The following is a 14530-nucleotide window of genomic DNA, read 5'->3' as shown; positions in this document are numbered from 1 at the left end:
TCCCCCCGCCCTTTTTCACTTGAGTGGGAATACATAATATGAGATCTATCCTCCTACATTTCTTAGGGTACACTATAGTAGTGTTAATTATAACGTTTTCATCTTGCTTAACTGGGTTTGTGTTTTTTAAAGTTAAATTTTAATACCTGAAATTAAGAGTTGATACTAATATACCAACCAAATGCACACAGCAAAAAGTTTTATACTGAAGGTTTTTGTTACTGCCATAGTTATATGAAATGTCCACAGACTTGTAAAAACTTAAACATTTACAAATAAGGTAAATCTTCAGAAGACATTAAAAATAGAAAATATTAGCATCATTTCCCACATCGGTCTGAATATATGGAACGACTTAAAACAGTACAGAGCACAGCATCACAGCTCACATTCTGAGCCTTGGGGACAAAGAGACAAAAGCAAACCGTAGAGGAAATTAGATGGAGGAGGGAGATTTTAAGCCTCTTTTAAAGTTTTTTTGTTGTCTGTTTTTAGGTGAACTATTCTGATTCTTTTTAAAGAAAGCAATTTAATATTATTCCAATTATGTTTTAACCTTTTATTTTCAATATAATTTGCAGAAACTACACTGAGGCAAAGGCATCATTTTTTAAATTACAGAAATCCCAATATGGAAATAATAAAAGAATATTAAAGAGGGCAAATCCCTAGAGTGGAACCTCCCAGGAACATAATTCATAGTATCTCACACGACAGCCAGCATCGCTGCCATTTGTAAGGTTTTCTTCTGTAAAAAGTAACCCTTATATTTGAGATCATTGACTGTTTGGACTGATGTATGACACAGTATTATTTTTGAGTACTGTGGCTATCACTATTTTTTTCTATGCAATGCCTATTAGAAAGTAGAAACTGGGGCTCTTAAATTTTCCTGCATTTTTATTCCTGTGCATGTCCTTGTCTAATTCAGGGACTTTTGTCTTTTTTTTTTTTTTAATATATTTATTGATTATGCTATTACAGTTGTCCCATTTCCCCCCCCACTCCACTCCATCCTGCCCACTCCCCTCCCTCCCACATTCCCCCCCTATAGTTCATGTCCATAGGTCATACTTATAAGTTCTTTGGCTTCTACATTTCCTACACTATTTTTACCCTCCCCCTGTCTATTTTCCACCTATCATCTATGCTACTTATTCTCTGTACCTTTCCCCCCCTCTCCCCCTCCCACTCCCTTAATGACAACCCTCATATTCTAGTTGTTTGCCTAGTTTGCTCTCGTTTTTGTTTTATGTGTGGCCGTTAATAACTGTGAGTTTGCTGTCATTTTTACTGTTCCTATTTTTGATCTTCTTTTTCTTAGGTAACTCCCTTTAACATTTCATATAATAAGGGCTTGGTGATGATGAACTTCTTTAACTTGACCTTATCTGAGAAGCACTTTATCTTCCCTTCCATTCTAAGTGATAGCTTTGCTGGATACAGTAATCTTGGATGTAGGTCCTTGCGTTTAATCTTGGGTAATGTAATTATGATGTGCCTTGGTGTGTTCCTCCTTGGGTCCAGCTTCTTTGGGACTCTCTGAGCTTCCTGGACTTCCCGGAAGTCTATTTCCTTTGCCAGATTAGGGAAGTTCTCCTTCATTATTTGTTCAAATAAGTTTTCAATTTTTTGTTCTTCCTCTTCTCCTTCTGGCACCCCTATAATTCTGATGTTGGAACCTTTCAAGGCGTCCGGGAGGTTCCTAAGCCTCTCCTCATTTTTCCAAGTTCTTGTTTCTTCATTCTTTTCTGGTTGGATGTTTGTTTCTTCCTTCTGGTCCACACTACTGATTTGAGTCCCAGTTTCCTTCTCATCACTATTAGTTCCCTGTACATTTTCCTTTCTTTCTCTTAGCATAGGCTTCATTTTTTCATCTGTTTTTCGAATAGATTCAACCAAGTCTGTGAGCATATTGATAACCAGTGCTTTGAACTGTGCATCCGATAGGTTGGCTATCTCTTCCTCGCTTAGTTGTATTTTTTCTGGAGCTTTGAAGAGTTCTGTCATTTGGGCCATTTTTTGTTTGTTTGTTTGTCTGTCTTGGCGTCTGTTACTTTAAGGGGCGGAGCCTTAGGTGTTCACCGGGGTGGGGTAATGCTGGTCGCTGCGCTGTGACGCTGTACGTGGGGGAGGGGCCGAGGGACTTTTGTCTTATGCTGAGTTCTAAAGGAAACCCCAATTCGCTACAGCATTTAGGCCCAGACCCAGAATCTATCAATTCGGGGATGCTTCCATTTCAAAATTAGGAAGACAAGGTGGGTTGTTGGAAGAAGTCAGCTTGTAGGTTGTGTGTGAGTTTTAGCAATGCCGCTGATTAGGGTTTCGCTGCATCTGAGCTGTCTTCATGTAGTGGTTTTGTCACTTGAGTCACCTGAGTCCCCGAGGGCCCTGCGTGCCTGTGCACCAGACGTTCAGTGACCACAGCCGAATGCAGCTGCCTGGGTCTAAATGCTGTGGTGAATTGGGAAGGGCAGTTCCTGCAGTAGAGGCTACATGGGAACCAGATGCCCCCTCACTAGTAACACAGTCCTTTGAATTGTAGGAGATGCCATTTCTATCCAGGGTGACATTATGATATGACATGTGAACATTAATTGCACAATTCATAGATTTGGCCCTTCGTAGCCCCTGTTCCGAACAATACGCACTTCCAGCCAGTAAGCTCTTTACTTCCTCGGGGCTCGTCACTTCCCCTCTCCTCCACTGAGTGTCCTCAGTCCTGTGTCTGCAGAGTCTGGTGATGCTCCCTTTCTGCTCTGCTAGGGGCTTTGGCTGCCCTTGGTGTGCTGGGCAGCCCCTAGCCAACCACCTCCAGGACTAAGTCTACCTAGAAAGAGGTGCTGGCTGAAATGCTATCTTCAAAATAAAATCTTAATCTAGGCTGCGCTATATTATCTAACACCACTTTCAAAAATGGTAGATACTTTGTGACTGACAATTGCAGCTGGCCACTTACTGTACACCTGGGGCTTAATACTGACACCTCAAGCCTAAAGGTCAGTTCCACAGAGGCAGCCTCGATGGTTACTGCTCCAGAGTCCCTTCTTTCCGTCTCTGTGAGCCATACAACGTTGTCTAGACCAGGGTGTCCAACCTGTGGCCCGCAGGCCTCATGCAGGCCAGATGGTTATGAATGCAGCCCAACACAAAATCGTAAATTTACTTAAAACCTTTTTTTTTTTTTCGGTCATCAGTTTTCGTTTGTGTATTTAATGTGTGGCCCAAGATGACTCTCCTTCCAGCATGGCCCAGAGGCGACAAAAGGTTGGACACCCCTGGTCTAGAAAGATGCGCTCCCTCTAACAGCCTCTGGCAGCTGCATTCGGCTGTGGTCACTGAACGTCTGGTGCGCAGGCACGCAGGGCCCTCGGGGACTCAGGTGACTCAAGTGACAAAACCACCACATGAAGACAACTCAGATGAAGCGAAACCCCAATCAGCGGCATTGCTAAAACTCACACACAACCTACAAGCTGACTTCTTCCAACAACGCACCTTGTCTTCCTAATTTTGAAATGGAAACATCCCCAAGTTGATAGACTCTGGGTCCGGGTCTGGGTAAACGCTGTGGGTGTTTAACACAAGAAGCTGAGGACAAAGGGCAGCAAGGGTCATTGTCATGTCCAGGTAGACAGGAGAAGACTCATTGCTCTGTTTCCTTCCAGAAGCATTCTGTTCCCCTTGAGGGAGTATCACTCATAAATTATTCTGTTCTCCCTCACCAGCTCTCTCATTACAGTTCATTTCTTAAATAACGAAAACAACATCTTAAGTTCTCACACCAACCCCACAAGGGAGGCACTATTATTGTCCCCATTTTATAGATTAAAAAAAGAACATAGGAATCTTGTCCAAGGTCAGGCAGGAGCCAGGATTCCAACGAGAACAGTCTGACTCAAGAGCCCACGCTCTCGCACAGAGATTTTTAACCTTTTTCACGTCACGGCACCTACAAACTACTAAAATTCTGAGCACACCAGAAAATGTATTACTTATATTTTTTGCTGACCCTACAAAAAATAGGTATAATTTTGATTCGTTCACACCAAGTGGCTATTGTGGTGTTGGCAGTTGTCATCTTTTTGTCTGGCCGCCTAAGGGAAAAGAGGTCAGTGTCCCTACTAGATAGTCAGCTACTGCATGTCTCACAAATCCTTGCAGCGCGCTGGTTGGAAATTGCTGCTCTAGCGTGACACAGTGTGCAGACGACGCGTTACAGAGCTGTACACGTGAAACCCGTGTGGGTTTATTAACCAATGTCACCCCCAATAAATTCTATCTAAAAAACGAGAAAAATAAGTAAACAAATATGTTGAGAATGTAAAAAAATAAAAAGTCTACGCTCTAGTACACGGTACCATCACCTCCGCCCACAAGAAGCGGCGCGGCCACTCCCCTGCCGGCGGTGTTTCAATAAGGCCGTGGGCGAGCACTCTCGCCGGGCCAGGGTTTGAGTCTCCACGTGGGCTACACTGTGCTGTTGGGTCACTCTGATGTATGAAGTCCCTAAATCCTCCGCTCTAGGGGAGCCCGCCTACAGTTTACTACTTAGCTTCTTTCTAAGGCTATTTTCCAAACTTGCCTGATGATAAGAATCGCCTGGAATTCTTGCTGAACGTGCAGCTTCTCAGGGTCTCCGGATCCACTGGGTTTGACGTGGTCCCAGTTGGCTGTATCTTCAGTAAGGGGCCCAGGTGACTGTTTGCATCAGTCAGGTTTGGGAAACATTGCTCTAGGAGTTTCAGCCCGTGGGAACTAACAGAGTTGATCTTAAGTATTATATAGCAAGCACTCACTTAACGTTGTGGGTAGGTTCTCGGAACCGCGGCAAAAAGACGTACAGTGAAACCAGTTTTACCACAGGCTACTTGATAAAACAAGACAAGTTCCGTGGGCATCTTACCAACAGTGTAATGAAATGACATTGAATGAAGCCATGCTACCTGAGGACCTGCTGTATATCATGTATCAATCGAAGCATTATCAACCAGATGACATGTCTATAGCCGAATCAATCCAAAGCAGTCAGCACACTGTGGCGCAGAGCGACTTCCCGTGGGAAGGACGTGGGGACTGGGTTGACATGCTTTTGTTGTTGGCGCTTCCTGTATGAGTGGTGACTATCAGAAAGACTTCTTTAAGGGCTGTGCCCGAGGGAGTTTCTGCATTGCTCTGGTCAGGGAACAGCTTAAATCAAATAGAAGGTCAGCCATTTTATACAGTTCTTTCAAGTTCTGCCTAAGAGAGTTTTGGAGCAAAACAAATTAAATAAAGAGAAAGGAGACACAGAGTTCTGGTTCCTTGAAGGACCGTAAAGGAAACTACTTCTTGTGCTTTTCACCGTCAACGTTGCTGAATCATCGGCAGAACAACTCAGGAGAATGTGAGGAATTACTTCGCACAGTCTAATCAGGACACGGGATCCATCCCTGACACTCAAAGACTCAAATGCACGAGTGTTGAAATTCGGGATTATCACAATGTTTTTAACGTGCGGGAAAAGATCTCAAACATGCCTAATCTGTTTTGACACCATGTTCGCTGCTTGTCACAAACGCAGAGTTTCCACCTCAAGGCACCACTCAAAACAGACTCCTTCAGCTGCTATATGTAGGAGTCAGTGGGAAAATAAATAAGTAAAAAGTAGAAAATAATATTACAGGAGAGTCAAAGGAGGAGAAAGCAAGTCAGTCCTTTCTGCCCCGTGGAACGCTCTGTTTCCCAACCAGAGGCCTGTCCCCAAATCTGAGTGGCGACTGAGGCACAAGCCATGACACGCACCTTTTGGTGGGGGTGGGCGCTCCAGAGGACATGTGGCTCACCACGGTGTCATTCATGTTGGCCAGAGGGCGAGGAGGACTGAGGAAAAAAAAGATATTTACGTCATATTAATAATCACCAACATGGCTGGGGGAGAGCAAATGAAGAATGATAAAAGAACCAACCATCATTCCTGAGAAGCACAGTGGGACCCACGGGGAGAGAGGGCAGGAAAAAAAACAATCGATACTTCCAGCCTAAGGTAAATTCCACAGGAAGGGTCCTCCCAGTGAAGCCAGATGTTACCGGGAGGAGCGTTCCACGCGCACACAGGCGCTGCGCTCTTTGCTTTGTCGTGTCAGTCAGTACCCGGCAATCCGAGTTCTTCCACTTCGTTAGCAGCTCTGCATTTCAGGTGTTTTACTGGGTGTGGGCGCTTGTGCTGCATCACACAGGTCACCGCAGCACCTGAGACGTCCTTGGAGCCCACGCCTTCCCTCAGACTTAGCCTGCACACTTCTTACCAAAACAACTAAACTGTTAAATGCTAAATTCTTGCACTAATCCTTTACTAGACTCTTAACAATGGCCCCAGCCTGGGAACAATGAACCACATTTTATACCTATGCTCCACTTACAATGCTTCCTTTTCTAGTTTAATCCAAATTTAAATTTGAAGGTAAGCGTTTTTTGATAACTTGTCTTTAACTGCTGGTTTTCTGGACTCCAGGTCTATTTCTCCCTCTTGTGTCTAGAATGAATGAATGAATCCAAACTTACCAAAAGGAATCTACGATTTGGCCTTTCAGGCCCTCGACAGCGCCCCCCCTCCCCCCCGCCCCGCCCCCCCCCCCCCCCCCCCCCCCGCCAGGTTCACATGACTGTTGCCAGTTTCTCCTGGGAAATCTCCTACTTCCTCTCCTAAAGTGAAAGTACTTTTCAGAGAAATTTGTTCACCAAAATCAGAAAAGTAAAGCAGGAAAATCCTTCTCTCATATTTAGGTGTTTTGAGAACTATCTCCTGGTTTCTCCTTAAGAGTTAATTATGTAAAATGTTTTTGTAGAGGTTATACTTAGCAAGTCTTGGTAAACATGAAGGGACCAACACCTTTATTGTTTTACAGGTTTCATAGTGCGTTCTAATAAAGTCTCAAGGGAAATTTCTCAGGTAGAGCCAAGGAACCTAGACGAAAGGTTAAGAGGGATGAATGGATCAGTCTACGCAGATCTACGTCTGTCTACCTGGGCACTTTTTTTTTAAAGCCAATTTTCATTTCTGGGTAGGGAAATATTTTTGTAATTTCCCATTTAATGGAGAGAACCACAGATAGCAAATAATTTGCAGGAACAGATTTAGGTCTCTTGATCTTTAAGCCATAGCACTGTGCTCGCTGTCACACACCCTCCGAGTGCGTGGCAGGTCCCCAAGGCAGGCATTCAGAATTGAAGCACGCCTCGCTGGACTTCAAATCCACATTATTTATCTTACTACCTGCCTTCCAAACAGATACCTGGTTTTGTCCCTAAACGTTCGATCTATTAACACTACTGGCTTTGCTGGATAATAATCAATCGTTTTAGGTTGATTAATAATAGAAGTGAACATCAACTCAAAAACTGGGTTAATTTTAGTCCTAAATTTACATTTTTGCCACCAGTTCTTTTAAATCAGTTGTCCAAATGGAACAAGGAGACAATGCCTATGAAAGAAGAAATCTAGCCTCATAGCTTTTCGCACTTGAGAGCACCACAAACATCCTGGTCCTGGAAACAGAATGGACTTTGCTTCTCTAACACATTACTATTAGCGACCCCCTTCCCAAGTAAGATAAGAACACGTTCATATTGCTTTCAAAACTAACGCAGGTCACTGCTCTCTGAACCACGCCCTGCTTTACATTGCCCCCATCTGGTAACCTGTCCCCGAAATCCAGGGCCACCTTGCCACCCTGTCTAGGTTTCCTTGCAAACACGTTTGTTTGGCCAAAAAACACAGCCATTAGAAGTATTAAGTTTCACGGAGCATTGAGCTTTTGCTGCCACAGTTTGGTAACAACAGAATCACCGAGAAGACCCTGGAGACTGCCACACAACGGTCCCTTTGAAGACCTGCCTGACTCCACCCCACTTGCTTCTCACCTGGCTGATCAGAGGGACCAGCTGTAACACAGAAGGTCTTTCTTGCTGCTGACTGCCAGCACACTCCTGCTTGTCCATGTGTAGCGTCTAGGGAAGAGTTACAGGCCGCCCTTTGACTGGTATCGCCCTCTCCTGCCGTTTCTCCTTTGGGGAGGGCACAGAAAATCTTGTTTTCTTGGGAATGAGAAGACATCCAAGAGGAATACGAGAGCAACTGGAGAACCAGACTGCCCGTATGAGGGAAAAGTCTCTATGGATCGGGCTGAAATTTCTGAGAGGACTCCCCCACTTTTACTGAGAAATGGGGATTTCACGGATGAAACTATGAGTGCTCAGCCATCACACCACACGGAAGAGGCAAAAGTACAGCTAAGTTAATAGTAAATGACGCTGAAAGGCCCCAGGTGCAGTTTTCACAGGCTTGATGATGAGGATGTGGCCACCCGCATCACCAAGGGCTGGCACCTTAAGCCCAATGTGACCTGGCTGGACCGGGCCGAGAGAGAGAGGGAACCAACCACGGTACCATGGAGGTCGTGGAGGTGCTGATGAACGGCTCCTACAGGGGGCTCTCCATCCTGAAATACCATCGAGTTGGATGAGAAATCTGTCTGCCACATAACAGAGACAGACGTGAACAATCGGCCTTTCAGAGTCACGCGCGAGCACCCGAGGAGAAAGTACCCGTGCACATCTGACTACTCTCTGACCACTACGAGGAGATTTGGACCACGTCCACCCAAGAACTGGACGGTCTTGCCGGAGTGCCTGCTGTTCTTTTATGGATTACATTCTTTTTTCCCTGGGCACCTCTCTGCCATAAACAGAAAAAACAAGGGGTAACAGGACCAGTGTGTTGGATATTGACTATAATTAGAGGAGCTCCCCAATTCTGTCTATCTTAGGCCTTGTATTAAAGTCTTGTTTTGGTGGAACCAAGATGGCGGCGTAGGTAGACACACTGCGCCTCCTCGCACAACCAGAACTGACAGAGAATCGAACAGCAAGGGGGACCAACACCAAGGAAACAGAAAATAATCATTCATCCAGACTGGTAGGAGGGGCGGAGACGGCACTGGGGTGGAGAGGACTCGCGTGGCTGTGGCGGGACTGAGACTGGCGGAGTGTGGGACAAATGGCGCAGGCAGTCCGAGCACTAGCAGACCCTGCGGTCCCACATTTGCACAGATAAACCCAGAGGGCCGGACTCAGAGTGGCGGAGAGTGGGGCAGGCAGAGTGGCGGATAGCACATTGCGGCACCACATTCGCCCACAGATAAACCGGACGAACTGCGGGCAGAGAAGCAGACCGCTGCGCAACCCAGGGCTCCAGCTCGGGGAAATAAAGCCTCAAACCTCTGATTGAAAGCGCCCCTGGGGGTTGGGGCGGCAGGAGAGACTCCCAGCCTCACAGGAGAGGTTGTTGGAGAGACCCACAGGGGCCTAGAGTGTGCACAGGCCCAATTACTCGGGAACCAGCACCAGAGGGGCCCAGTTTGATTGTGGGTAGCGGAGTGAAAGACTGAAATCCGGAGGAGAGTGAAGCGGGCGCCATTGCTCCCTCTCGGCCCCGCCCCCACGTACAGCATCACAGCGCAGCGACCAGCATTACCCCGCCCCGGTGAACACCTAAGGCTCCGCCCCTTAAAGTAACAGACGCGCCAAGACAAACAAACAAAAAAAATGGCCCAAATGACAGAACACTTCAAAGCTCCAGAAAAAATACAACTAAGCGACGAAGAGATAGCCAACCTATCGGATGCACAGTTCAAAGCACTGGTTATCAATATGCTCACAGACTTGGTTGAATCTATTCGAAAAACAGATGAAAAAATGAAGCCTATGCTAACAGAAACAAAGGAAAATGTACAGGGAACCAATAGTGATGAGAAGGAAACTGGGACTCAAATCAATGGTATGGACCAGAAGGAAGAAACAAACATTCAACCAGAAAAGAATGAAGAAACAAGAACTTGGAAAAATGAGGAGAGGCTTAGGAACCTCCAGGACACCTTGAAACGTTCCAACATCCGAATTATAGGGGTGCCAGAAGGAGAAGAGGAAGAACAAAAAATTGAAAACTTATTTGAACAAATAATGGAGAACTTCCCCGATCTGGCAAAGGAAATAGACTTCCGGGAAGTCCAGGAAGCTCAGAGAGTCCCAAAGAAGCTGGACCCAAGGAGGAACACAACAAGACACATCATAATTACATTACCCAAGATTAAACGCAAGGACCTACGTCCAAGATTACTATATCCAGCAAAGCTATCATTTAGAATGGAAGGGAGGATAAAGTGCTTCTCAGATAAGGTCAAGTTGAAGAGGCTCATCATCACCAAGCCCTTATTATATGAAATGTTAAAGGGAGTTACCTAAGAAAAAGATCAAAAATAGGAACAGTAAAAATGACACCAAACTCACAGTTATTAACGACCACACATAAAACAAAAACGAGAGCAACCTAGGCAAACAACTAGAACATGAGGGTTGTCAATAAGGGAGTGGGAGGGGGAGAGGGGGGTAAAGGTACAGAGAATAAGTAGCATAGATGATAGGTGGAAAATAGACAGGGGGAGGGTAAAAATAGTGTAGGAAATGTAGAAGCCAAAGAACTTATAAGTATGACCCATGGACATGAACTATGGGGGGGGAATGTGGGAGGGAGAGGGGTGGGCAGGATGGAGTGGAGTGGGGGGGGAAATGGGACAACTGTAATAGCATAATCAATAAATATATTTAAAAAAAAAAAAAAAAAAAAAAAAAAAAAAAAAGTCTTGTTTCTTTCTTTGGAACCCGGTTTTATAAGATTTGCTTTTCTTTGACCTATGCCTCTCACATTTTAAGTACTCCGAGGAAACTTTAAAAATTTTCACTGCGAAATGACAGTTAAAAACCTTATGAACCAAAAAATAGCAAACAAACCAACCTAATGCGGTTACCTAGTACATATCAGTATTGAAGACACTGCACTCATTCAATTTCTTTCTGGCATTCTCAGAGGAAAAATGACAAAACAACATTTTAAAACCCTTATACATGGATCCATGTGATAAAATTTCATGATTTGTAGCATTTTGTTTGATCCAATATCATAAAAGTCTTTCGTAATCATCTCTAACTCTTGGCAAACACCATGCTCAAATATGACGGTCTACACACAGTCAAAGCCTCTTCTCTAATGTTCAAAACCAGACAGTAATATAAGCTATAAACCAATCATGGCTGCCCCAAATATCAGACTTCTAGCAAATTTTGAGGAGAAAATGGGTATGTGTTTGCAGTCCAAGATGAAAGAGGCCTCTGAAAACATAGAGGGACAAAGGCAACCAGAGGAAAAACTGCCACTAAACGTTTGAATCTAGAAGTAGAGCAGCCAAGAGTCATCACAAACCCTTCGTTCCAGACACCATCCTAAGCATTCCCCTTACTCCTCAAAATAACTGTATGTAGTAGGTACTCTTATTATCAACCCCCTTTTACAAATGAGCGAACCGAGGCACAGAGAGGTTAAGTCACTTGTGTAACACAGCCACAGAGCCAGGATTTAAACCCAGATGATCTGGCCCCAGAGTCTATGCCCATGATGACTGTATATCTGCCACACAAGGTCCCTCACTGGACAGAACAGAGAAAGTGGAAGCTGAGCCTGCAGGACTGGAGAGACCAAAGCAGGCAGAACCAGGCCCGGGAGGACTCAGGATCTGAATGCACAGGTACGTCTGAGATCAGGAGGTGTGAGACAGAAAACAGAGGATTGCTTAAAGTCTGCATAATAGAGTCAGACTCTGATTCCTTCCTGTACTGGGGTGAATAGCATTCCTCCAAAATTCACGGGCACCAGCAACATCAGAATGTGACCCCATTTGGAAAGAGAAGTTTTCAGAGGTAATGAGTCAACATGTAGTCATACTAGAGTGTGCAGGCCCTGATTCAGTGACTGGTGTCCTTAGAATAGGAGACACAGTCACACACAGAAGAAAGGCAGCAATCCGAAGAGGAAGAGGCAAAGAGTGAAGTGATGCCACCACAAGCCAAGGAGCACTGAGGACAGTCGGCAACCACCCGACACTCGGGAGGGCAGGGAGCAGACTCTCCCTCAGAGCCTCCAGTGGTGACCAAGCTGCCAACAGTGTGACCCCTGACCTCTGGCCTTCGGAACTGTGAAACAATGACTTTCTGTTGTTTTAAAGCCAAAAAAAAAAAAAAAAAAAAAACCAGAAAAGAAAAAGAAAACATAAAGGGGATCTTTGATGTCTCCCACTAGATCCACAAGTCACTGTGGAAGCCAACAGCTCAGATGCAGTCAGGAGATGTAACACACGCCCTGGCGGAGGGACTCAGCTGGCTGGAGTGTCGTCCCGTAAATCAAAAGCTTGTGGGTTCCATCCTGGTTGGGGCACATATGGGAAACAACCGATTGATGTTTCTCTCTCATCAATGCTTCTCTCTCTCTCTCTTTCTCTGCCTTTCTCTCTCTAAAATCAACAAACATATCCTTGGGTGAGGATTTAAATAAAAAGAGAGATGTAATGCACCAAAAATGACTTCTGCTTAAAAAAAGTCTTCACAGCCCCAGTGAGGCAGAGCAAGAACAATGCTTCCAGGGGCAGACAGAAACTCAGAAAGCAGCAGAACCCACACGCCTCATCGGACCAGTTAGCTGGCATTCGCTGACATGCGAACCCTACCACAAACCCAACGCGTTGTCCGGCGTTCTATGCCTGCACCCCAGCAAAGGAAGACCCCTCGCCCCACAGAGGCAAATACACTGCCGGGGTGCTCCGGAGCTAAATGTAAATGCTAACTTACATAAATTAGGACAAAAATACAGGTCTATGAACAGAAAGGATGGTCTAAGCTCAAAAGCCATAAAAAACTTACAAAGGAAAAGACTAATTAACTTGAAATATTAAAATCAAGTAGAAAGAAAACAAAATTTGGGGATTTATTTCAACAAATATGAGAAAGTAACAATAGTCTTCACACAAATTCATTAAGACAGTTATTAAGATTTCAATTAGATAAATGAGCAAAGTGAAAATATACCTTTAAAAAACAATACAAATAATAACATAAAAGTATCTTAATTGTATTTTTAAAAAAGCAAAGAAATTTGTTAAAATTACAGACCACTTTCCCTTTAAAACATAATTTTTTAAAAGGTAATCTTTGCCCTGGCCGGTGTGGCCCAGTTGGGTGGGTGTTGTCCCACAAAGCGCAAGGGCGCTGGTTTAACCCCTGGTCAGGGCGCAAGCCTGGGTTGCAGGTTCAGTCCCCATTCGGGGCATGTGTGAGAGGCAACCGATTGATGTTTCTCTCTCACATCAGTGTTTTCTCCCTTTCTTTCTTCCTCCTTCTCTTCTCTCTAAAATAAATAAAACCTTTAAAAAAAAAAAGGTGAAGAAAGGTAATCCTTAAGGCTGGGGAGGATTTTCTTTTCTTTTTTTTAATCATCACCCAAGGACATATCCATTGATTCCAGAGAGAGAGGAAGGGGGGGGGAGAGAGAGAGAGAGAGAGAGAGAGAGAAAGGGAAACGTCGATTGGTTGCCTCCTGTATGCACCCCAACCAGGGACCAACCTACAACCTAGGTATGTGCTCTGACAGGAAATTGAACCTTTGGCCTTTTGGTTCATAGGATGATGCTCCAACCAACTGAGCCACACTGGTCAGGGCTGGAGGGGATTTTCTGAGATAGGCCGTTAACTCACTCTCGGGAAAGAGTAAAAGTATAAAGTTAAGCAAAATTTCTAGAAAGCAATTGGGTAATATGTCTATTAAAGACCTTTAAAAATGTTCACTTTGACTCAATAATTCCCTTTCTAGAAATCAATTCTAAGGAATTAATCAGAAATGCAAAGACGAGTCTACACTTTTAAATATTTAGGGAAATACTTAGAGTAGGATAAATATTGTAGAAATCTAAATGTTCAAATATAAGACAAAGGAAAAGTAAACAATGGTGCATCCATAATTATAGGCCATTGTGTTGTCATTAAAAAATAATGCTTATGAAGACTTTCTAATTACATAGAAAAGTGCTTAGCTTGTAAGAGGTAAAAAGGAAGGGCAAGATAACTATAATAGCTAACAACTATTAAATATTTATATAAGTCTATCAGACATTGTGTTTAGAGCTTTAAATACATTATTTTATCCTGGCAATAGCCCTCTAAAATAAGATAAAATTATTTATACATACGCACAGCATGGTCTCATCTAAATATAACAAGACAAAATATCTGAAGGAAATATATCAAACTGTTAAGAAAAGTGGAATTATGGGTAACTTGTTTCCTGCCTATTTATACTTTTCTATATTTCTCCAATTCTTCCAGTTTAATTTTTCCTGATTTTTGGAGGAAAAGATGTTTAATGTAAAAATTATAAAGTAGGAAAAAGTTAAAGCAAAAATGTAACTATAACACCACTGAGTCAACTTTCTAAGGTGAGTCTATGGTATTGTTGTTATTATTAACAAAGCAAACTGAAAAGGAAAGTGTTACAAACCCAGAGACAACTTTGACACTGTCACTACAAGAAGAACCTGTTAAATGGTTTGAATAGATTCGAAGTTGCACAGTCCCCCAACATCCCTACCACCACCTCCTCCAAAAAGAAAGT

At 43.9% G+C, this 14530-nt stretch overlaps 1 protein-coding gene across 11 annotated transcripts in view; it reads right to left on the bottom strand.

Annotated features, from left to right (window-relative positions):
• Positions 1-14530, bottom strand: part of DTNB (dystrobrevin beta) — a 168363-nt gene that overhangs the window by 56338 nt on the left and 97495 nt on the right. For all 11 annotated transcript variants that reach the window (XM_053925400.2, XM_053925396.2, XM_045189235.3 and 8 more), the window contains exon 10: positions 5785-5862. In XM_053925400.2, coding sequence (XP_053781375.1) covers positions 5785-5862 — 78 coding nt within the window. The remainder of the gene's footprint in view (positions 1-5784; positions 5863-14530) is intronic.

The sequence above is a fragment of the Desmodus rotundus genome, chromosome 5 (genome assembly GCF_022682495.2).
Source record: "Desmodus rotundus isolate HL8 chromosome 5, HLdesRot8A.1, whole genome shotgun sequence".
Taxonomy (NCBI): Eukaryota; Metazoa; Chordata; class Mammalia; order Chiroptera; family Phyllostomidae; genus Desmodus; species Desmodus rotundus.
The sequence above is the reverse complement of the archived record's forward strand: the minus strand, read 5'-3'. Positions and strand labels throughout refer to the sequence as shown.